The sequence below is a fragment of the Acanthopagrus latus genome, chromosome 4, assembly GCF_904848185.1.
Source record: "Acanthopagrus latus isolate v.2019 chromosome 4, fAcaLat1.1, whole genome shotgun sequence".
Classification (NCBI taxonomy): Eukaryota; Metazoa; Chordata; class Actinopteri; order Spariformes; family Sparidae; genus Acanthopagrus; species Acanthopagrus latus.
This window is the reverse complement of record NC_051042.1, coordinates 19,343,222-19,368,456: the sequence shown is the minus strand read 5'-3', so window position 1 is coordinate 19,368,456 and position 25,235 is coordinate 19,343,222. Positions and strand designations below refer to the sequence as shown.

At 41.1% G+C, this 25,235-nt stretch overlaps 1 protein-coding gene across 12 annotated transcripts in view; it reads left to right on the top strand.

The window, feature by feature from the left end:
• Nucleotides 1–25,235, top strand: part of tjp1a (tight junction protein 1a) — a 102,262-nt gene that overhangs the window by 65,011 nt on the left and 12,016 nt on the right. For 4 of the 12 annotated variants that reach the window (XM_037094481.1, XM_037094486.1, XM_037094485.1 and 1 more), the window contains 20 exons: nucleotides 5,471–5,527; nucleotides 6,535–6,659; nucleotides 7,474–7,576; nucleotides 7,710–8,034; nucleotides 8,183–8,289; nucleotides 9,090–9,258; nucleotides 9,440–9,572; nucleotides 13,338–13,477; nucleotides 13,904–14,009; nucleotides 14,307–14,457; nucleotides 16,239–16,347; nucleotides 16,439–16,658; nucleotides 18,346–18,530; nucleotides 18,732–18,827; nucleotides 19,843–19,869; nucleotides 21,805–21,887; nucleotides 22,207–22,417; nucleotides 23,150–23,250; nucleotides 23,361–23,711; nucleotides 24,639–24,890. In XM_037094481.1, the coding sequence (XP_036950376.1) occupies nucleotides 5,471–5,527; nucleotides 6,535–6,659; nucleotides 7,474–7,576; nucleotides 7,710–8,034; nucleotides 8,183–8,289; nucleotides 9,090–9,258; nucleotides 9,440–9,572; nucleotides 13,338–13,477; nucleotides 13,904–14,009; nucleotides 14,307–14,457; nucleotides 16,239–16,347; nucleotides 16,439–16,658; nucleotides 18,346–18,530; nucleotides 18,732–18,827; nucleotides 19,843–19,869; nucleotides 21,805–21,887; nucleotides 22,207–22,417; nucleotides 23,150–23,250; nucleotides 23,361–23,711; nucleotides 24,639–24,890 (3,051 nt within the window). The remainder of the gene's footprint in view (nucleotides 1–5,470; nucleotides 5,528–6,534; nucleotides 6,660–7,473; nucleotides 7,577–7,709; nucleotides 8,035–8,182; nucleotides 8,290–9,089; nucleotides 9,259–9,439; nucleotides 9,573–13,337; nucleotides 13,478–13,903; nucleotides 14,010–14,306; nucleotides 14,458–16,238; nucleotides 16,348–16,438; nucleotides 16,659–18,345; nucleotides 18,531–18,731; nucleotides 18,828–19,842; nucleotides 19,870–21,804; nucleotides 21,888–22,206; nucleotides 22,418–23,149; nucleotides 23,251–23,360; nucleotides 23,712–24,638; nucleotides 24,891–25,235) is intronic. The other 8 variants (XM_037094492.1, XM_037094491.1, XM_037094484.1 and 5 more) reach the window with 5 other exon arrangements.

The following is a 25,235-nucleotide window of genomic DNA, read 5'->3' as shown; positions in this document are numbered from 1 at the left end:
CAGAGAAGAGCAGGCACACTGACCTAAAGCTTTGTCAGGATTTTACCTCACACTTGTCGTCATCTTGAGACGCTCACTGCCGATAGCCTCATTGCTCAGTGATTCTCTCTATACCTCCGAGTAATCTGATGTAAATAATGAACGCTCAAATTTCAGCCCCCACCTATTCTTTCATCTTTTTCTCTACTTCTCCCACATTGTTGTCCTGTGTGTTTCCATCAAAAACTGCTTCTTAGTAAGTGTTTTTGATACGCCCACTGCATGAAACATTCCTGTGGTTCGGGTGCAAGGAAGTTGGATGAAGGGAGGACGTGAGTAATGGACTACTGGACAACAGTTTCATTGGTGAAGCACTGATAAAAGAGCTTTTATTGTCCTTCTTCTAAACTTCCTCTCAGCTCATGATTTTATGCTTAAGATGACCTCACCTGCTTCTTTGTCAGTTTCCTTTAAGTTGATAAACATTATTCTACTGGCTAAGAAGAAAAACAGGGCATTAGGGGTGTGTGTGACTGCACATGCCTTTGTGCTTAGTTACCTCTTCTGAGGAGGTTTGGTTTTCACCCATGTCCGTTTGTTGGTTGATTTGCCAGCAGGATTACACAAAAACAGAACAGATTTCCACAAAACTTAAATGGAGGATGGATGTCTACCTAGAATAGACAGCATTAGATTTTGTTGTGGAGCCTGATCTGGGAGGAATTTTTCCTCGCTTTCTTTTTTTAGATTTCATTTTTTGGCCAATTTTTGTACATTTTTCATGGAATAATGCATGGATCTTGATGAAGGTACGCACTCCACCCAGTGCCATTCTGGTGAGAAGTGCGTACTCAAATGTAACCCAGATACACATGATTTTCGGCTGATTCTAGCTGAGTTTATTTTTTCAAAAAAAATGAGTGATGCTTGTCATCTGACTTTCATAAATGATTGCTTAATTGATGGACTTACGGTGCATTTAATCTGAAGTTGTTGGCAGTGTGTATTCAGTTTCTGCAGATCCTATGTAAATGTGAACCTGTTTGATGATTATAGAGACTGAGAGCTATGCGTTGAAGACTTGCATGCTTGACCTGACCCTTTTTATCATAGCTTTCTGCAGCAGGTTATTATTGTCTTTTTCATTGCTCATTTTTCCAGTGAGTTTGTCAGTATGCCCAGAAGAACTGGATTAGTCTCTGCCTTTGAAGAGCCTGAGCGAGCTGTTATCATCTGTACTGGTCTGTGTGTGTTATGGTGGGCCAGGCAGGGCCGAGCCAGGCCGGCTGTAGCTTGAACAAAGAGGCCCTGTAGTGTTAGATCATGGCTTGTGTGTGTGTGTGTGTGTGTGTGTGTGTGTGTGTGTGTGTGTGTGTGTGTGTGTGTGTGTGTGCGCGTGTGTGTGCGTGCTCTTGCACGGACAAGTACACATGTGTGGTGGCTGCTCTTTGTTTCCCAGCCCAGGGCCTTGCTGGCCAGAACTCAAGCCTGACTAATATGGATGTATAAATACACTAGGCTGCCGTCAGTTTGTGCAACATCAAGCACACCATTGTTTCACACAACTCTGTGACTTCACAGATAAACCCTTATCCTTTGTTCCCGTCAGTATTTTTATTATTTCTTTTACTCCAGAATGTGACACACACTTGCATTAATGTTTGTTTTGCCCCCTACATGTTGTCTGATCTTTGCTTTTGCATGATGACTGAAATGTTCCTTTAATAAAATACACAAGATAACCAAATGGGCATTTGACATCAGGCTTCAGCTGTCAATATCTTTTCCACACAGAAAATTCCTTGATGTGGATCTTGACACCACATTTTATCAAACATTTTAATTAGCTGTTGGAATTGGAGGTAAAGTGAATTGTTTACTTCTCATATAGTAAAACCAAGCTAATACCTGACTTGTGCTCTGTTACCGCTTGCTTTCTACCATAATTATACCTCACACCCGGCCAGCCAGCTTGTTAATCATCACTTCACATTGCAGTGATTAATTACTGTAATAATCTCATCTGAAAGTCAGAGCTGTAGTCTCAGTGGAGTAAATATTCTAAGCAGCCTAAGAGATGTGCAAGCTCTCTCTCCTTAACCATCTTGCCTGTCACCAGTTCACAAGATGTGTTCATCTGCTTTTTTTTTGTTTGTTTTTTTGTTTTTTTAGATGAAAACAGCCGGTGTGATTTAATAGCCGACCTCAGTCCAAGCCAAATGTTGTCACAACCTGTCCTGGTTGTGATGTATGCTAACAAGCTGAACAAAACTGCACAAACTTTGCATGACGGAGAATACTAATAAGTATGATATTTTTGTAATCAATTTCAATAATTAAAACCAACTCAAGTAAAAGAGTAAGCGCTCAAATGAATTATTTCCAGCCCTTTTTAGCATGACATGAAGTACGACTGCCATGTTGTAATGTGCAGTATAAATGACAGAAAATCTGTCCTTCTGTAATAGAGTACCATCTCAGATGTTAAATAGTAATTTAGTTGAAGCCAGGCTATTAGTCTGTTAGTCTCTTGTTTCCGTAGTGACTCATACAGTTGACCTATGCCCTCTTACTCGCATGTCCACGCCCTTATGGCTCATGCAGTCTCACATGATACTGTAAGCTCTGCCTTGAAAGGCTTATGGTCAGTGTTTGGAGGTGTGGGCGTGTCGACTAAAGTGTTTTCAGAGGGTTTAGATTTGATAGAGCAAAATCTGTTTTACACTAAAGGTTTATACGTCCTTGCCACTGCCTTAGCTTGCTTTTAAATAAGGTTTAAGTTCAATGGTTGACATTAGTTTGTATGAGAGATGGAAAGAGATCCAGGAGCAGAGAGGCACATGTCATTTAACATGTCATCCTCCACAGTTTTATGTACTCTGTCTGTTGGTACTGTCATATGTAAGTTGTATAAGCAGCCCATGGCCTTGCTCTTTCCCTCCTCCTCCCTTTCCCTGCCTATCAGTGCAATCCCACAGTTCAAGGACAAGGCCACCTGCCTGCCTGACCGCCTGGTCACATGACCCCAGGACGCTGTTGTTTCTCATGGCATAGCCCCCCTCTGTCTGCCTGGACTATTGGATGAATGAATGGATGAACGGATGGATGAATATATCACAAAACACTTTAGAGGAATGGATGTGTTTGGGAATGTCGGCGGGAGCTGCGCTTAAATGGGTCAGGTCCCTTCACACAATAGTGGCATTACTGTGGGAGTCGTAGGGGCAGACGGGGGAGGGGGTGCAGGGGAAGGAGAGATGCAGAAGGGGGAACACCCAAGTCCCCTGCGCCAATTATGGACATAAATAACATCCACACAGAGCTGCCACTGGAATGAGGGTCAAAGGGTTAACTGTGTATTCTAAAGGTTCAGGCCAACTGAACTGAGTGAAGTGATTGAAGCGCAAACCCACATTAGGAGACCTACAGTAAATATTGCATGGATTAGTCTCTACTGAACCAAGGGCCTAAACTTTAGTATGGCATTCAGACCAAAGTGACCTGTGTTAAAACAGTGCAGGGGGCTTATTGGATGCCGCACAATATTGGATACACTCTGACAGGTTTTTATAGATCTTATCATCTATTTTATACAAAGAGGAACTCTTCAGACTGTCTGAGTATGAACTACTCACCGTCATTCAGTGCATTGACATGAACTGTGCCTTAAACTCACCACTCATCCTTCTGGACTTGACCTCAACCGTTAAATACCATAATTTGTGTAAACAAATGTTAAATTCTCAACTTGCTCTTCACTTTAATGTGGATATTCACAATAATCAAGTTTTGGTCTACAACTAGAGATTATTTTATTACTGGTTAATCTTGCTGATGAATCAGTAAAGTGTTCTTTTTGTATGAATTGTCAGAAGATAAAAAAAAAGATAAGAAACTGAAATAACGCCTGATTGACCTAATAGTTTTATTGGTCAATTTTCCTTGTTTGAAAGTTAATTGTGCTTCTTTTATTATGTGTTGACATATTTAAGCATCTAAGAAATCTGTGTTCTTTCCTTTAAATTGAGTCTTTTTCCCAACAGAAGTACAGTATTATATGTCTAGGCATGTAAAACATCAGACACTGTGTCCTCTTCTGATACAGCCGCCAGCATTGCAGGGTGAACCTCCTGCGAACTGTGCAGTTAGGCCAAGGGAAGGTGTTGACAGTAATGATCAGGATGATGTCAAAGATGATGGGTGAGAAGGTTTGGGGATTAGGTGCTGATTAAGGGGTGAGGGAATGAGATTATCACAATGATGGGTTGGACAGATGACATGGTATGTTATTTTAAAAAGCTGATTATATGTAGAAGTTGTAGTAAATGAGCACCCTGCCACGTGTGGTGGTGTTTATGTCCTTCCCCTGCCACATTGGACTGTGCTCAGCACTCTGCCACAGACAGCTGTACCATCTCTCCCTGCAGGCAGGCAGGCAGACAGACAGACAGACAGACAGGCAGACAGACAGACAGACAGACAGGATGGCAGTGTTGCTTCATCAGCTGGAGGGAACTGGAGTAAAGCTGTAATTTAAAACTGGGGACATAGCACGCTGGGATTTAAAAGAAAACAGTTTTCTGAGACACAAATTGAGGAGTGTCTGTTTGACCTTTTAGTAGTGACATCACATTTTCAGAGCTTTTTGAGTAACAGAATGGCAGACACACAAATTAGATAAAAAAGAAAGCCTTTGCTGAAAGATGAATTATGTATTTAGAGAAACCTGTGTGATGTAACTGACTTAAGAGTATGAGTGAAAGCAAAAGATGCCTGCCTAGCATCGATTTAATCCAGTGTGGCAGGTCAGAGGAGCAGCTAAATTCCCTCTTTGCTCATATGACCCATCCAGGAATAATATAACGACATCTGCTTAGTCTTTTGAACCTCAGTCCGCCTCTGCCTACCATTTACTCATGTTGCTGTCATTCATAATCTTTTCACATGTAGACTTTTTGGACTCCAGAATTTAGTTGTGCAGATAAGCAATAGAGTTGCAAAACAAAAACTCTGTCTGATGACACATAACAGAATATGAAGGCATGTGTATCTTTAAGATGGTCACTCTTATCGAGATCTTCTAAGTTATGTTTTGTTTGAAGAATTTTACCAGTCATTTAATGACATATTGTGCACGGGTGTATTTATGGCTTGTTAACACAGTAATTAAAAGGCACACAAGAAAAAATGCTATACCATAAAACCTGTCAATATTGTCTTCAGTTCTGATTTGATGAATCATGCTGAAACCTGCTGGAAAAATGCAAAACAGTACTCTAGTGATGGTGAGGTAACTGTAAAGCATGCCATGTTGCACAGTTACCACGATAGCCACTAAAAGAACCATGGTCTGGAAGAAAGGAATGTTATAAGCTTCACAAAGACCATGTATGTTGCAGGATTATTCCAATATGAGATAGCGTTTGGTTAAAAATATGTGCCTGATATATTGGCATCGAGATATTGATCCTTTTTCTTTTTTGTGTTGCAGAGTGCAGCGATGGAGGAAACAGTCATATGGGAACAGCACACAGTGACCCTTCACAGGGTAAGTGTTTACAGCTCTTTAATCCACTCTACCCTTTCTTCTCATTTGTCTTTTTTTCCCTCTTTGCCTGTCTCTGGCATCCTAATCTTGAACTATGTCTTGTGTTCTTCACTTTTTCCTCTCTGTCCTCTGCCCATACATATCTTTTCTCTCTCTACTGAGAAGGCCAGCTGTAGCAGCAGGATGTGTGGTACTGAAACAATAGTCAAGGAAACCCAGATGGCAGGAAACAAGGCTAAGGAAGACAGAATCAGCATCCACTTCCTTACTACTTCATTTCACTTCCTTCCTGTATGGCTCCTTAACACAGCTCCAGGGAAAGAGCGGGATGATAGTTTTACTTTGTGTGCTTTTTCATCCTGTGTCACGTGTAACTATGATAGATTGTACTAACCTCAGTAGCTAAGATCAGTACATATGACTGATTACCTCCTCTGGCACCATCAGCATCATGCTAACTATGAAACTATTGGAAACCATATTCCCCCGGAGAGCTAATAAACTAATGTAGTCATTGTCTTGCATGCTAAATTTCTGAATGTACTTGTAATGAGACAGTAAACTCTCAGTTGATGCTATTGTGCCGCAGGATTGTGTAGAGCACCTGTCTAGACTGGCCTGCTTGCTGTAATCTAATTAGCAGCGGCTTTGAAGCTGAAGGAGCAGCCCAGAGTGGCCTGCGGTTCTCAGCCTCACAGCTTTTCTGTGTTGTTGTGGTTGTATGATTAGCGATTTACATCACATGGCTTGCTCCTTTGGAGCTGGCTGTGTAAAACACAACAGTCTTCAAAACATCCATGAACTGTAAATGCGTAGCTTTGCTCTTTTTAAACCATCCCTTGCTGTACAGAACACACCACGTTATTTTACCTTAATAACACTCTTGTTGATAATTAGGCTGCAGACAACCTATTAGCCTGTGTTTGTTTACAGCAAAGCCTGAGACAAGTCAAGTGTATATGCTAGTCAGTAATCATCCAGTATTGTGTGTATTTTTGTGTGTGTAGGCCCCAGGTTTTGGGTTTGGTATTGCAATCTCTGGCGGGCGAGACAACCCTCATTTTCAGAGCGGGGAGACGTCCATTGTGATATCTGATGTGCTGAAAGGAGGTCCTGCAGAGGGACTGCTTCAGTAAGTCTCTGACTGTTATCATCAATATTTTGTGTTATGATAATGCTGGATCTTTTATGGATATCAATATGTATACACAATAGAGTGCCGCAGGAATGACAAGCTCCAGTTCTTCACTGGCAACCTCATCTGCCCTACCCTCATTAGCCTCCTGTGCTCAACTCGAATGCGATGATTAGTTAACTTCAGCTGATTTGACGCTTTGCCCTGTACTTACTTTGCCACCATTTGGCGTTACAATATCCACACTGAAACTATACTATGTAGTTTTGTCACAAACAGTAGAAGTGGTTCTAGTAGAACAGTGTTGAATGCATTTATCTAGGTGGATGCCATAACCTGAAGACAATGCAAACCCTTCGAACTCTTACTTTATAACTTGGATGATTTATAATGTACCAATTTATAGTGTATATAGTCTAGTGTAATGAGACACTTGTGCATTTTACATTTGAACTTCAAAATTCAAATTAAAAAGTGGTGTAGATCTATGAATATTATCTTGCAGAACAAATGAGTCAGTATAATGAATGAATAAGTATCATAAACTTGTGTTTGTCACAGAACTTTATGTAATAATCCAAATTCTGATTAAAATATCCCATAGTTTGTTGAGGGAACCAACAAACTTCTGGGTTAGCCTACAAATATCATCCTTGCAGCACTCTATAGGGTTGTGTAAGATTGTAAACTTCTGTAATATTTCCCTTTTGCCCCATTTTATTCTACAGAAATATCTACCAAGTTGGTATGAATTGTATAGATTGACATAGATCTCTTCAGCTATTTACACATTGTTAATTGATTCTTTCAGAGAAAATGATCGAGTGGTGATGGTCAATGCAGTCTCTATGGACAACGTAGAACATGCCTATGCTGTGCAGCAGCTCCGAAAGAGTGGCAAAAATGCAAAGATAGTAAGTTTGAAGATATTTGCAGAATTTGAGTTTTTAGATGGCATGAAATTGCATGAATCACAGTCAGCCCTGAACATTACAAATACTGCCATGTTTACCTAAAAAAAATGTTAAACTTTCCATCTTTTCTCAGACTATTCGTCGGAAAAGGAAAGTGCAAATCCCTGTTTCTCGGCCAGGGGACAGGGAGACAATGTCAGAGCATGAGGAAGAAGATAGTGATGAGGATGATGGCTATGAGCACCACACTGGTGGTGGCAGAAGTGCCTATGAAGGAGCAAGCGGAGGCACGGGCACTGGCAGGCGTCATGATCGTGAGCGGAGCAGCAGCAACAGACGGGATAACAGTGCCTCGCGGGAGCGTAGCATCTCTCCGCGCTCTGATCGCCGATCACAAGCCTCCTCTGCTCCACCCAGGCCTGCCAAGGTCACTCTTGTCAAGTCCCGCAAGAATGAAGGTGGGCAGCACAACGTCCAAGAATCCAATCCACCTAACCTTTTTAATGATGTTTGTACATATCAAACAAAAAATCTGGTGTTTCTCTACTTTACAGCTATGGTTCACTTGATGCGCTCTTTTAATATGACTTTGTTATGCTCCATAAGCAGAGTATGGACTTCGGTTGGCCAGCCACATATTTGTCAAGGACATCTCCCCAGAAAGCCTTGCTGCCAGAGATGGGAACATCCAGGAGGGAGATGTTGTACTTAAGGTAAAAGAAGAAGTCGTTGCATGAATGAGCCTATGAGTAAGACAGCTGTTTAAAGTGGAATAAACACTATGGGGAAATGAACTGATAAAAAGATTATTAAAATCAACTTAAAAGATGGATCTGTAAAAAAAAAAAAAGCTTGAAATAATGTCAGTAACAGAAGCAGTGAGAAAGGAGTGTCCGTAATTCTTCTTACTGAAAACATTCTCTTGTCTGCTGTGGTAATCTGTGAGCTGCTGAAAGTGGATCGCAGAGTGAGGTCACAGTTCATTAGTATGCAGGCTCACCAGCAGGAATACCACACATTCCATTATTCCTTTGAATTTTTATCCACTCAATCTCTGAAGAGGAAAATATCCTCCTTCACAGTGAGGAGATGCTTTCAAAATCCAATTTAGTGTTTCAGTTGTTCTGTTGAGAGGCAGAGGCATTTTGTATTTGAAATGTGATTGCATGACAAAGACCAACAGAAATTAATACTTGAATAAAGATAATGAGGTTTTTCTTCTTACAGTATATATAGTACAATTGATCCTCTGTGGACTCAGTTTCTCTGGCAGTACTAAAAACAAATAAAGCCTTATTTTTATAGTATACATTTATAAACTTGTTAATAACATCTACTATTAAAGACATCAGTATTGTTACGGTAAGATTGAACTGGGCTGTTCACAATGACTAATTGGCTGGCGATGGTCACGTAGTTCCCATAATTTTGTGGGCTTTACAAGAAAAACTGTACAATGACAATGACTTTTCCTCACAGTTCTTGTTTTGACCTGCTCCTCTTCCTCCTGCAGATCAATGGCACAGTTACAGAGAACTTATCACTGATAGATGCCAAGAAGCTGATTGAGAGGTCAAAGGGCAAGTTGAAGATGGTGGTGCAGAGAGATGAGCGAGCCACACTGCTCAACATTCCTGACCTTGATGACAGCATCCCATCAGCCAATAACTCTGACAGAGATGGTGAGACAACAGACATGTTGCCTTGATGGATGTAGCTGCGACTTGTGACAAAAAAGAAATCTGTAGTGTTTTTAAACACCAGCAAGGAATAACTTCATAAGATATTTCTTGTTATTTTAACTCTTGTCTTGATTTATATCACTGATTAAATGTTAATGCGCATTTGATTTAAATTCCGCAGACATTTCAGAAATACATTCACTGACATCAGATCATTCCAATCGATCCCACGGGCGGGGTCGATCACGTTCGCCTGACAGGCCCGAAACATCGGACCACCTCCGTCACTCACCTCGGCAGATCAGTAATGGCAGGTAAGCGAAGCCCACACATGCACTCACGTACATCTGACTGCAAATCAGGTGATGGGACACAGCTGTCACACATGCCACAGTCATACATCCATACTCCCACAGCTCCACCTTCATACATCATGTTCACACCCCCAGGTTAGTGGGTGCTGAGTAAGTACCTTGCACCACAGATGAATAAATCAATAGATAAAGACATTGCATGCATAAACCATCACACTCCCTCTGGAGCCATCACTGAGTTCCAATAATGCCTTGCTCTGGGAAAGGACTGGGGAGGAGGAGGGACTGATTCATCTCCTCCTGGTGGACCAAGGTCTTGTTTTGAAAGTGCACTAAGTCTTTTAACCATTTTCTGTACAGCGAGTCACCTTCAAACAGCACAATGTTATCTCAGCTTTATAGAATTACTCATTTAAATCTTGCAAAGCTCGGTTTATTTACTACTTAATGAATTCATCCTTGCGTTGCCTTTACATGTTTAGATTTCTTAAACATCAGTGCTCGAAATAAGATCTGTATTTTATAATGTGTACTCATTATGTGCTGTTCTTATGATTTTATCTAATGTCCATACTGTCTGTGTTTTCTCTTCTGTTCTTACTACCAGTTGGCGTTTCCAGTAAGTTGTCTCTCTTGTAGTTTAGAGTCTGTAGCTTTCAGTAGATGACAAACAACATAGATGGCAAAGAGCAGCTAGATGAAAAGCGATGCAAGTGAAACTACAGTGTCTCTTGATTAGCATTAAGCTTGAGCAGTGTACCCTGTCTGCAAGATGCTGAGTTTGGTTGAATGGGTCAAGATTATGAGCTCTCTCTGATGTGAATCCAGTTGATAAAACAGGACTGAAAACAGGCTTGCCAGTTTTGGGAGCAGAACAATGTCAATTCTGTCATTGGCTACAATGATAAAAGACAGGGTATGTTGTTGGTTCTGTTTGATATTGTGAAGTAGAAATGGATATTAAATCAAGGACCAGGAATCTGTGCTACCTTCAGGCACTTGCTCTTTATTGAGCTGTCAGAGTCTTCTGTAATAAGACCTCCATTTCATCATGTTCGTACAGGCCTTGGGGTGCAGACACAGTGGGCTGTCAAACTCCAAACAAAAAGGATGCACCAGAGAATAGAGAAAATAGACAATTAACCAGAGGTGCTATTTCAGGAAGCAGTCATTTTCAAACTCATTGCTTATCAAACAGGTAATTTTCTCCAGATGTGTGTGATCTTGATGAAATGAGGGTCTGACTTTGACAGATGCAGGTGCCAAACCTGCTGTTTATAATAAAGTCTCGTCCTCAAGGACAAAACTAAACTTAAGCTGAAACACCAGTAGGTGAGGTATTACTTACATTGCTTGCTTAAAACAAACTGTTGTAGCTGTAGGATGTTAGCTCAGTGTGTTGCTGCTAGTTTCGCTTTCTGACTTACTACAGTAGTTGCTTGACAGCCATTACATTCTAAATTAACTTATGGTGCTGTCATTTCAAGATGATGCATTGGGTGAGACTGTGGAGTAACCATACTTGTTTCAATGCAGGATGAGAGCAGGGTCACTGTTTCACAGATTTCTACCGATGTAAGTGAATTTATTCCTCTATAACAGGCCAGTGGGTTTGTTTGACCAAATATATATATGCACAGAAGTAAGAAAAAACAAATGTGAAGTAGGATATTTTTCAATATCAGTGCACATTTTGTATGAGTGCTTAATCTGGTAAGCAGATGAAATGTCATATTAGGAGTTCACCAGCTTTTCATGTTGTTGTAATTGAAGAAGTAACTGAGGAAATAACAGTCAGACTGCCACTACGCTGTGATATCAGGGAATGTTTTTACTGTCTCCCAGTTTGGGGGGGGGGGGGGGGGGGGGGTTTAAAAACTTCCCACAGTGCTTTGCCCCAAGCCAGATGGTTCGCATAACCTGATTGGCTGCAGGGCTCAGAGGCATTCTTTTGCCTAGAGCAAAACACAGTTTCTTGATTTTGAATGCATGTAATCATCTCAGTGAGCATGAGTATACTTTGTTCGAAAGGCTCATGTTGTGTTTCAAGGAATTGAATTCTCTGTAAAGCATCATGGTTCAACTTGGAGATAAATTTGTGTGAGTAACTAGTTTTTGTTTTAAAGTACTTCATTTTTTGTCGGTGATGTGTTTGAACACATTGTTTCGAGAGATGTTAATGTATCTGGGAAGTTTTGTTGCATAAATTTTATTCTGTAAATATTTTGAGGCTTGTGGATGGATGTGAAATTATTGTGGCTCAGACTGTAGAGATTCATTGCTCTATTATGTATTGTTTGTTGGTTGCTGTGTAGCCACATCTCTTCCTCTCCATCACTTTTTCTGCCTCTCAGTCACTTGCTCTCTCTCACCCCTACCCATACTGTAAGAATGTGTGTAAGCAAAGGGATTGAACAAAAGCCTCTGTCAAATGGTGTTTGTCAGTGTGAGACCTTTTTTTAGCACCATTCTGCAGCAAGGAACAGCAGATTTAGGCCACAACATTCTCCCTCACTCCGCTCTCTCCTCTGTCTCTTGCTGTGTTTGTCTCTCTGTGTCTCTCTCACTCATTCTCACTCATTTTTTTCCTCCAGTTTCTCACACTCTTTCTCATTCATCCATTACACACACACTCTGTCTCTCTCTCTCTTTCATCACAATTCTGTTATTTATCCTCGAGCTGCAGCTCTCATTTATCCTTCTTGCTCAACAATGAGCTCACATACAGGTCTCTCATTCTGATTCTGCTGACATGTACATTTGCACAGATCTGATTTGTGTGTTAAGCTGAATTGTAGTGAGAGCTGCTGGAGAAACTGAGGGACCTAGAAAAAGGTCACCCTACGGTGAAAAATCTCAGTCACCACAAATTGATGTACACTGTTTTTCCATCCTTGTTTACTTGTTTTATTGCGTAATAGGGGTGACTGTACCGTAACGTATATCTGCTCATGAGAGAAGTTTCCTAGTGTGAGCTTGTGGCACAGCCAGCACATTCACATTCTTCTACAAAAGCTTCTGAATACAGCTCAAGTGCTGTGCCAGCCGGCAGTCATGTGACCAGATTGGAATTCAACCATTGTTTTAAGGAACAGAGCCTATTCTGCTCTGTTAGCCTTAGCCTACCAGACTCACACATGCACATTCATTTTTCCCTTGTTTATTTTATCCAGGTTAAACAGGAACTTGGACTGAAACGTATCCTAACTCAGGCTTTAATGTTGGGAGACTTGGTGTAGATTTCTTTCTCTGCCTGTGTGATTTTACTGGAAAGGTTACCTACTGGTCAATGAAAAGGGGGGAGTTTAGATTTCATAAGAAATGTGGTGAGGAAATTAAAACATTAATAATCCCTGTCTACACCACTTAAACTTATTAATAGTTTTTAGCCATTGGCATACTGGCATAGCCCACATAGTAATTATTAAAAGATGGCAGATAAAACTCCACTGAAATCCAGACAGTGGTAGCAAATGTTCAGCTTTTAACAAAGCTGCACATCCTTGTTTTAACTGCTTGTTCTCTTCTCATCCATTTTTCTTATCATGTATCCTTATCACGTAATTCATGGTCTGTACTATTTCCTTCTGGGCTGACTTTAGTGTCTGTATCTTCCTGGTGATGTCAGCACAAATCAATATAAACTCTTACAGAACACATAAGATCATACTCAAACACTGAATACAGTCAGTGTCACTGTCAGTGTTGATAGCGTTAATCGTCCACTCTTACTGTGTGACCATGTGTTATTTTTGAAATTTTCAGCCATCGAAGTCGAGATGAAGAGCGCATATCCAAACCAGGGGCCATGTCTACACCCGTGAAAAGCTCTGATGATGGTGTCTTGTCACAGGCCAGTGATCAAGCCAGCTCCAATAATGAGAAGCAGTTACCACCACTGCCAGGTACAGAAACCTATGTCCATCAAAGACAAACAGCGAGTTTCAAAGTCAGATTCAGCTCTACACTAAACTCCAGTGTTCCGGATTAAAGCACATAGAAACACACAAACTTACCTGTTGTCCATTGTGTCATGTCTAATCAACACATCGTTGCAGCAATTATTAGTAACTGCAAGCGAAACTTTCACACATCCTTCTTATACATGTCAGCATCTGAGAAAAATCAGTGAGATACTGCAAAACAAATACTCATCACCAAATCGGACATGGATTTAGGTTGATGCTTTAATTTTACTCTTGGTTTCACTCTTATCCGACACTTTGCTATCTGTACTTTACAAAATAATGAAACTAATGTGCTTCTGCATAGCTCGTGAACATGTTTCCTAGAATGTGTGTTACTCTACTTACTGTGTTTCTATCTGGCAGAACCAAAGCCAGTTTATGCGCAGCCTGGTCAGCCTGACGTGGATCTGCCTGTCAGCCCTTCTGATGCCCCTGTACCCAGTGCCGCTCATGATGACAGCATCCTGAGGTAAGTGTCTTGGATGCTGTCATCCAAAACACTTCACAGTATATTGAGTGCTTATGCTAAATATTCACTTTGATAATATGAGTAAACATATTATTTAAGTGACCTAAATTCTTAAAACTTAGCTCAGATTAGGGCCAGGATCCTGGTCAGCTTTTGTTTTGGCTTTGTTGTTACTCCACATTCTGCTTTTTTCAATAGCTGACTGTGTTTTGTGTCTGTAAGAATGACTCTCTTTGTAGTCACAGTTTGGTGACCTTTTTTGCGTAATTCCACCTGTCTACCCGTGTTTTCCTGCAGGCCGAGTATGAAGCTGGTCAAGTTCAAGAAGGGAGAGAGTGTCGGTCTGCGGTTAGCTGGAGGGAACGACGTGGGAATTTTTGTGGCAGGAGTCTTGGAGGACAGTCCTGCGGCCAAGGAGGGGCTGGAGGAGGGAGACCAGATTCTCAGGGTACGATTCACTCCATCACATAAGCAACTTGGTTTTGTTTGTTCTCTGCAATAACCTATTTAAAAACAGACATGTAAACTGTGTGAAATGAACTATTGAAATTTGGTGAGGGATTTAGAGAAGCTGAATTTGTGCAGCTACATTTTTGCTTGAGAGACATGGTTTAGTGGCCATGTCTTGCCAGTGTTTCACCAGTTTTTAGGTGTGTACACACACAAGTATCACTAAGGTAGCACATTGTGTTGAAAGAAAAGATCATTGTCATTGCTTTGTGTTAGATTCTGAATAATGAAGAAAACAGAGTGCGTTAAAAAGAAAAAGGCAGATCTAGGTTAGCTTCACAGATGAAGTGGGCTATTTATAAAAATATGCAAGAACTGTCTTCCTCTACAACTGAGACTGTCCTTTCTTTGGACCATCAGTCAGAGCGCTTAAAGAAAATGCCTGTCATTTATCAAATATACCAGCCTTGGTTGAAAAATGGAGTGTTGGGGAGAAATCTGCTGCACGCAAACACAGGTTTTACAGTTTTTTGTGTTTGAATCTTTTAACCTATTTCCCTCATTGACAGCATAACATAACAAACATTTATTATAATTTCAGTGCCTTGTAATTGCAGTGTCTTGTCCTTCTGTTTCTAGCTTGTGAGATAATTCAGAGGTATTGGTTCATCTTTCCATGTCACATGTATGAAAGTGGGAAGAACATCTGGTGTTATTGTTGAAAGAGACAAGCAGGAGCTGCCCACACTAACTTAGATAATCAGTAATGAAACTTTGTGATCCTTTGCTAACAATAGTTTTATTTCTGTGTAAAGGGATCTTGGGAATACAGCACAATGTAGCCGTCAGTCTATGAGTCATTCAGGCCTTGTGTCAAAACTCCCCTTGTTTTCAATATGAAGACACAATAGAAGTGATTATTGCACTCTGACCTCGGAACAGTTGACTGTCTGTTTCAGCAAACACTGGACTAACATTGTTGATGGGATGATGGAAACCCTCTTGATGTCAGTGTTGGATCCATTCTGACATGTTTATATAACAGCCAAGAATTACACCTGCTATGTTTAATGCTGCAACTGTGCAGAGGAGCCTGAACACTCAGTGACTGCATTCGTCTGATGAACACAGCTGTCCATTACCTTATCTCCTTCTCTTAATGAATAAACTATGTCTTATGTTCCTCCCACTCCACAGCATAGATCTGTTTTCTGTGCTTGTGTGTGTTCTCTACCCTGTACAAACAGACCGTAGAGACTTCCAGGACATTGTTTTCTGTCTTTAGATGGTTTCCCTTCGGTCACAGTGTGCTAGTGGAGATAAAGACGTCAAGCCCTCCTGTTTCTGGGAAGGATAAAGGTGTCTTTCTGAGGTTCAGTGATTCAGTCCATGTGTTTCTGGTTCCCCTGCTGCCTCTCAAGTAGAGTCAATAAACAGCAGTTATTGTGTTTGGGACAGCAGCAGGGGGTGAGGGGGAGGCTGCTGAGTTGTAGGGAATACACCGCCCTGCTTCTGTTAAAAAACAATTTTAACTTTTACTGTGTTCTTCTTCTTCTGTGAGAAACCAAATGAGTCACAGCTGGTTAAGATCTTTTTTTTTAAATCAAAGAAAAAAAATAATTTGGGAACAATATGAGCAAATTACACTTTTAATTCTGTAGCTCTTAACCATTTCTAAAGTATTGACTCTAGACTATGAGTTTGCTGTTTTATGATCCACTACTCTGTCAGTCAGACTGTCATTTGATTTCTTCCACGTTTTCTGTCTTGCATCTGTAGGTGAACAATGTGGACTTCGCTAACATCATCCGGGAAGAGGCTGTGTTGTTTCTGCTGGATCTCCCAAAAGGAGAAGAAGTTACTATTCTGGCTCAGAAAAAGAAAGATGGTGAGTGATGGGTGCATTAAGTACTGTGTTTGTTGTGGAAAAGCACCAGTAATCAAACCATCATCTCTCTGAATTTCTCTTTTTTCTTTAGTGTATCGGAGGATAGTGGAATCAGACGTGGGTGACTCCTTCTACATCCGGACACATTTTGAATATGAGAAAGAGTCGCCGTACGGGTTGAGCTTCAACAAGGGCGAGGTGTTCCGTGTAGTAGATACACTCTACAATGGCAAATTAGGTTCCTGGCTTGCCATCCGTATTGGCAAGAACCATCAGGAAGTGGAAAGGGGCATCATTCCCAACAAAAACAGGTATGAGAAGTTTCAGGTCACACCTTTGATACTTGTATGGCCTGTTCTGGTACTTTATGAATGAGCATAGGTGGAGACAAAGGATTAGAAGCATTGTAGTCAATCTGGGAGTAGCAAGAGTGGATAGTTTTAATTTACTCATTTAATTATTCTACTGTTCTTACACATTTATCATGCTGCTTTTTATTTGTAAAACTGAATTTGGACTTGGAATTAGAAAAACTTTGATGTCCTCTGAACAGCATTTATGGTACAGCACAGAATGTACAGACACATTAAAAACACATTAGGTATGTGTTATATAGTCTGTCATGAAATGGAAGTGTTTTTAAAGTAGGGCATGTTCAACACATCCAGGAAAATGGATTTATAAGGATGTACAGTGTGAGGCTTACAAGGCCGTGTGTCTGAGGATATGAGGCATAGATCATGATCTAGCCAAAAGTGTCATTTTATCTAGGCCTGTCTCTACAGCCTTCAGCAGCCTCTGGCAGTGTTTACACAGAGATTCCTCACTGTCCTGTTGAAGGAGAAGACATAGCTTCCCCTCATGGTGCATGCATTTTTATTACATGCATTTAGCAGTGTAAAATGTGTGGTGGCTTCCCAGCCAAGCCAAACCTGCCTCCCTGGATATTCTTTCAAAGTATAAAACCATAAAATCACACAAAGGATTCAATAATATTTTAATAAAACACACTTCAAAGGAAAACTGTTATAAGTCAAAGCCACAATGAATGACTCCCCCCCACCCCCCCACTGGCCTGCTGCCTCAATCACCTCACCACTAACCCTTGTTTCTTGGGTTTTCCAGTCATTTTCTTTGTGAAAACTTTATGAAAACTTTCAGTGATCTGGTAACATTAACATGAGGAAACAAATGGTTTCATGGTTTAGAAATGGAAAAAGGCTTCTGATTTCACTGCCAATTTTTAACCTTCGGCTGCATTCACATCAGGCGGTGTGGCAAAAACACAGGTTTTCCCATTCATTGTAATGAGGACAGTCCATTTTGGCTGCCGTGGTGCTTGATGCAGGGGGCCCCACATAGAAAAGCAGTGGTCTAACTTATGTTAATTAAATGACACTCCCACATCACTGCACAAGCCTGTGGCATTCCGCCGCACCACCAGATTTGTAGTGAGACAGCCTTAGTGTTTGTTATACAGTACAGTGTACCGCTACAATGTGTATATCACAGTAACTTGTGCCATTACCTTGGAAAAGTAACAGATTCTTTAAAGTAATGAGTTTAGAGATATCAAAATGATGTCCATGTTATTTTGTTTAAGAGTAAAGCCTTTAATTCCCCGAAAAATCATTAAGGTTTATGATATTAAGGCTATTCATAATATAAATACAAAGCTATACATTATATTGTACTAGACTTCAAGACAACATTTCAGTTATCCTGAACAGAAAAAGGCTTTTATGCCATGTAAAACTGCTTGGGCATCATCAGCATTTCTTTAGTCAGTAATGACCACGACTATATAATCTGTTTCACAACCATTTGTAACTCAGTACTATACAGTACTGGTACAGTTCCAGTTTCAGTCCCCCTGGCTTTTCTTTCCAAACAGTTGTAAGCTGTATGCTGAGTACCCAAACTATCTAAAACTGGCCTTGACTGTAGTTCAGACTCAAGCCCTGAAAGCTGACTGTGCTCTTACTCCTCTCTTTCCAGAGCCGAGCAGCTATCTAGTGTGCAGTACACCCTCCCAAAAACACCAGGGGGCGACAGAGCTGACTTCTGGAGATTCCGAGGATTGCGAAGCTCCAAGAGGAATTTGCGGAAGAGCAGGGAGGACCTGTCAGCCCAGCCTGTTCAGACCAAGTTCCCTGCCTATGAGAGAGTGGTGCTGAGGGAAGGTAAGAGCACAGACCCCATAGCAGTAACAGTAATCAACTGGAGACTCCCACATATCCTTATACTTAAGAGAGTCGTGAACAGATTTCAATCCTTGTAGCTGAAATAAATATGAGCAGTTTTCTGATCTGATTTAGTATTGTGTTGTGTTACATAATGCTGACCTTTGGTAATCTCCATGACCCGGTCTTGTTCTTGTACAGCTGGGTTCCTGAGGCCTGTGGTTATCTTTGGGCCAATAGCAGACGTGGCCAGAGAGAAACTGGCCAGAGAGGAGCCAGACATTTTTGAACTAGCGAGTAAGTAATTATGCACAAAATCTCCCTCTTTTCTCATGTCTACTCTTTGTGTAATGTCCCCTCTGTCTGTCTTGTTCTAATGGAGAGCAGACTGTTAATTCTCACATCACACATTGCTAACGCTGAGGGCTGTTTAACTTCTCAGCATCCATCAAATATTCACATTAGGGGTCAGTATCAAATAGATGTTGAACAGTAACTGTGTGTGAAGAGTCATGAGGCATTACTACTGCCTGTGACTCTCGTTCCTTCTTTTAAATTCTTTACTGAAGGAACTGATACAACAAAGCATTGACAAACAAAGAGTGTTGAGGCTGCAAATCTGATTAAACATTTTCACTTGCTTTAGTATTTGATTGAAACACCTACTTATTGTTAGTTGTTATGATCACAGACTAGAATGAGAGAATGAAAAACTAATTAGTTTAAAGATCGTAAGTGATTAAATACAACAACCCCTCCTGTTTACATGTAGTTATAACCTACAGACATTGAGAAACATTATATTTTGGTGAATTTCCTTTTTTTTCTATAGAAACAAACCATGGCTTTACGTTGTTTAGTCCAGCAAGTAGTCATGTTCTGCTGGGTGATAAACAAATTCCATTCATACATGACATGATGCTGAACTCCCTACTTCTAGATATTCCAAGTATAGTTAAGTGGGTCACTTTAAGTTTAGTTAAGTTGAGTCTGTTATTTCCTCTCTTTGTTTGTAGCTTCTCTCTTCTCTTCCCTCTCTGTATCTTCCACTCGCTACACTCCGAGCAGAGCTGTACACTCCTTTTGATTCACTCCTCATATTCTCTGCCTCTTACTTCATCAGATTGCAAGCTCTCTAACGCGTGGTTTTTATACACTCAGTATTGAAATTCAATGACTTTAAGTGCACAAACACACATGCCAGTGCAACCACACACATTTCCAGTACACACTCAAATATGAAGTGATTCCATTCCTTGATGTTTATTTGCGCAACTCCAGTGATGTTTGTATAACTGTATTTTCTTTTCAGAAACACAGCAACAACAAGGAGGGGAAAGTATGTCATTTAGTGCATCAACTTTTATTTGTTTTATTTGGTTCAGTGAATGGCAGATAATCTGTAAGCCGGTGTTTGTTTGCTAGCTGATCTATAGATGTTTAAACAGTAGATATAGCAGGGGAATAGCACTTGATTTAGAAATGTATATATGTGTTTCAATCCAATTGGCAATAACAAGTGTTTTGGTAGATATTAGCAAACGGCAATTCTTGTAAAATGAATCACAGAAGACTTGACACTGACGAATATGCATTATCACACTTACACACAACTTCTTTATCAATTGACAATGATTTAAATAATCTACTCTTTGAAACTGCAGTTGACTTGGTGACTAATATTGCACTTGATTCAGGCAAACAAACTAACATTATCAATGAAAATATGTCTTTGTAAGATTTCAAAAAATCCTGTTCTGCATGAGTGTAGAAAGATGAACATTGGTTAACATTTTCCTTGGTCTCCAAAGAGCTGTGTGCCTTTGTGATGTTGCATGTTGCATATGGACATAATGAGAAAATTTGGATTAATGTACAGTAATGATTTTCTAGTTGAATTTAGTGCTACTCCCCTCTTAATGGCAGGTTGCATTATACAGAAAGACAGAGTATGGATCCCTGCAGTTAATTTGAATTGAGAAGTTGCTTTTCAATAAAATCATCAGAAAATCTTAAGATAATGCAAAACAGATGGGAAATGTTGAGTTAATATAGTTTATTTGTTACATTTATATGCCATTAAAATACATCATGCTCCAAACAATTGGCAGCAAATCAACAAGGCATTCACTGACCATTAAAATGCTCTGCAGTGGACAAGAATTTCATGAAAAAAATGCCTTTAACAACATCCCTGCTAATAGAAAACATTTAGTATTTATCAATAAAGATGGAAAGGTAAAAAAATCACTGCAATCTGCTGAACAATTAACCATTTATTGATGTGTTTCCTAAAATAAATCCCACTAAACGTTGTGCATTCATACACATTATCCATACTACTATTAATGTAGGTTAGACCCAAAGTCTATCAGTATGAAATTTGGACCAAATGGGTCGTTTATGGCCTACAGCTCAACAACTAGTATGACATAACTCTACAAAAGCATAAAGCAGTATGTCTGTTTGTGTGTATGTTTGTAACTTTTCACAATGCATTGATCAAAGTATAAAGCCCCTAAATTTCACTTTATCAGGACCCCAGGATTTAATTTTGAACGTTGCTGCACACGCTTGGATCTTGACTTGTTGCATGGCTATATTTATCTGCTCTTTTGAAATAGTTTTTGGGTAGTTTAGAGCAGAGATTTTTATAGATCATAGATCCTGATATATTAGAATGTTAGAGATGAAGTGTCTCCCATCAATATGTTTTTAGTCATGTCCTCACTGAACATCCTGGTGAGACGACTGACTGCCCTCGATTGAACCTTGTGCATTTAGGCAGGAAACCATTGCTTATCTTTACGTGAATCATAAACTCCTCTACATCCTTGCTTAAATCCCTGAGGCTTACATGACACTGTTTTCACATTAATCCCAAATGACCCTCATGCTCTTGTATCTGCATTTTTCATGTCAACGTTTCAAATAACACGTTTTCTGCACCATAATTTCTACTGTTCCGTGCAGTTGAATGCACACATTCTGAATACAGCAAATTTAATTTCCTAAAATCTACCCAAAATACCGTATGACTATTGCATGAATTGGCTGCTGTCTCATTTCGTTTTTTACTCTCTAGCTGTTTTCATACATGTACACTTGTCCTCTCCTGTACAGAGATTATTATTATTATTAAACAGCTCTATTTATGGGAGTTGACAACTGCACGCTACAAGGATGTCTAATTGGGGCACAGCCTCAGTTTATTGTTGTGTGTCTCTTGTGTTGTGTTTGTGATGCAGTAACACTGTCTATTTGTCTTTCAAAGAGAGCGAACCTAGGGATGCGGGAACCGACCAGAAAAGCTCGGGTATCATTCGCCTGCACACCATTAAACAGATCATTGACCGGGTAAGAGAAGCTTGATGTGCACACACATTCAAATATACAGGCAAAATGTGTAGATATGAACATCTATTGACAGATTTGTGATTGTAATGGAAAAATGGCAGCAAGCCACAATGACATGTACAGCTCACTGCTGCCCCCTGGTGTACTGCACTCCAGTTTTATTAGGTGCTTGAAACTCTGCTAAATGGTGAATTTGCACCTAATATTCAGAAAAGAATCATTGTAGTGTTGGCCATACAGTCTGTTACCTTTACTAGTCCATAATTTTAACACATTTACGACACATTTTAGTGTTTTGATTTGTTTTTTGTGTATTAAGGACAAGCATGCAGTGCTGGACATCACCCCTAATGCAGTGGACCGCCTGAACTACGCTCAGTGGTATCCAATTGTGGTGTTTCTCAACCCAGACACAAAGCAGGGCGTCAAGACCATGAGGACCCGACTCTGCCCCGAGTCTAGAAAGAGCGCCAGGAAGCTGTATGAACGAGCGCTCAAATTAAGGAAGAACAACCACCACCTCTTCACCAGTGAGTCGTGTGGGAAGGAGGGGATAGATGGATGCTCCAGACAAGTGGGAGAGATCTTACAGAGGGCAAAGACACATCTTAAAGGCAGTTGACAGTTGAGTGCTGCAGTGTCGGATGCTGGGGCGACACAGCTCTTGTTGTGAGTGGCCCTGTTGTGTCACATTCCTTACAAAAGCTTGTTCAGCACTGACCGTCACACAAGAGCACCCCTAGACCCCTTTCTCAGCATGCCTGTCAAGGGATGTGGTGGCTGTGCTTCAGAAGCATCTGTTGGTCATCAAGATATCAGAAAGTTTCTTGGGATCATTCATCCCGGCCCACATTCAGCCTTTGCAGCACGTGTAAATTCTTCTATCCAGTCAGTCACACATCAAGATGAATCTGTCTTATCCACTAGATTTCATTTGTATTTATTCTCAAAATCAAGTCTGATAATCTAGTTGAAAGAAATGAAGCCAGAATACATGCTTATTTTGAATCTGACACATAGGATGAGGCATTGCAGAAAGCTACAATGCTTTACCTAAACTGCCCTGTTGCCTCCTGTGATTGAGGAAGAGCAGTTTCAAAAGTGCATTTAAAGTATATGCCCCTGGTCCAAGTTAACAATTACTTTGAGAGAAGAAAAAATCATCAGCGCAACTTTAAAATGTTTATTAAATGGTTGTTAGTACTTATTTAACCGAAGAGATGTTTTTATTCTCTTCTGTCATTCCCTCTTTGTGTTTTCAGCAACCATTAACTTGAACAACATGAATGATGGTTGGTTTGGAGCATTGAAAGAGATAATCCAGCAGCAGCAGAACCAGCTGGTGTGGGTCTCAGAGGGCAAGGTAACACACATACAGACACACACACACGGACACACACACGCTCAGCCAACCATTTAGACTGTACTTGATCTTTACTCACTCTCTCACTTGCATAACTTTTTGTTTCTCAGGCTGATGGGGCAGCTGAGGATGACTTGGACATCCATGATGACCGACTGTCCTACCTTTCGGCACCAGGCAGTGAGTATTCCATGTACAGCACTGACAGCCGCCACACCTCCGACTACGAGGACACGGACACAGAGGGTGGAGCCTACACCGACCAGGAGCTGGATGAAACACTGAATGACGATGTGGGTCCACCCACGGAGCTTGCCATCACCCGCTCATCTGAGCCTGTCCGTGAGGATCCACCTGTCATCCAGGAGCCCCCCGGCTACGCTGGCTACCAGCACGCAGTGCAGCCGGACCCCCTGAACCGCATCGACCCGGCGGGATTCAAGGCACCAGCGCCGCAGCAGGTAGCGTTTCTGAGAGCTGCACGTCTTCCCTGTTGTCTGGAGGACGTGGTGTGCGTTAGAAGGGTTTTCTGGAGGCGCTATTGAAGGCACTTTTTTATCTTTACAGTTATTCTGTCTATCTACTGTTACCAAACAATATCAGTGGGAAAGTGAAACCTTTTGTGGTCAGGTATTTATCGCAATATATAAATATTATATATAACATAAATATATCTATATTTATTATATCATTTATTTTATCTATTTGCCTTAATGTGTTTGTTGATTGATGTTTGTGAGCGTGTTTTTTTATTTTTGAAAAGGAGAAGAACTTGAACTTAACGTTTTACTGTTACTCTTGTACTCTGTATTACCACAAGATGTCTTATTGGTGTGACTGTTGCTGATGTCACTGGGAAAAGAAACTTATGTTTGTCTAAGTGTCTGTACCAGTACTCACCTATGTGCACTTCCTACCTTTGTTCTACCTGTGATTGGGACTGTGACGCTACAACACAAGAAAGTATTATGTGCATGTTGGAAATGCCAGTGTTAATCCAGTGTACCTGTGAAATGTATTAATCAAAAACCGATTGGCTGCTGTGATACCCAAATCTAAACGTTTGTCGTCTCATGATGTGTTAATGAACATAAGAGGAAAAAACAAAGAAAACTACTGTATTGTAACCGCAGCATTAAAATCAAATTAGTATACTCTAACGATGAAAACTTGTCCTGCTGCTAATTCCTCACTCTCACATGCTATTGATTGATCTCGAGCTAGTGTTAAATGTGAAGGCGGGGGATTGGCTGTTTGAATCCGTGTTAGTTGTAAGCACAAGTAAGGAGCAGGTCGTTGTAGGGCGGCTGTAAAGGTAGTAGCACTTGTTACAACTTCACCCTGGTGTGTCAGCGCGTGTTATTAAACATTTCTGAACCACTTCACAGAAAGCAGAAGCCGCTGCCGTCCCTAGCATCCCCCAGCAGCCTGAGCCCCTGGCTGAGACAGTGCCCCCTGCTGTCGACGTTACTGTAAAAACTGTAGGGGGTCTGAGCCCTGACGAGGCTCCTGCAGCTCCTCACAGCCAGCCAAGCCCCATCCCAGAGGCTGGCTCGCTCAGGAGGCCCACACCTGAGCTAACCCCTCAGAGCGTGACACCAGAACCTCTACAGTCTGGACCAGCCATTTCAGAACCAAAGGTATCCATCTGACAGTCACCGGACGCTCCGTGACCCGGGCCCAGTTCAGCTCAGTCTGGCCTGGCTGACCTCCTGTGCTGCTGCTGCTGCCTGTCTACCTACCTACCTTCTGCTGCCACGCTTCTCTCTCTCTCCTCCCACCCTGCATGTCTGCTGACCACAGTGCTGCCCAGAAGAGACAGAGATGTGTGTGTGTCTGTGCGGGCGAGTGTGTATGTGTGTGCACGTGCCAGAGTGCGAGCAAACGCTGGTAAACAACAGTGGGCTTGGAGTTGATGGCTGCGCTGATATGCCTATGTGTAGTGGAGCAGTGGACATCCTGCAGCTCTCACTGTTGCTTATCTT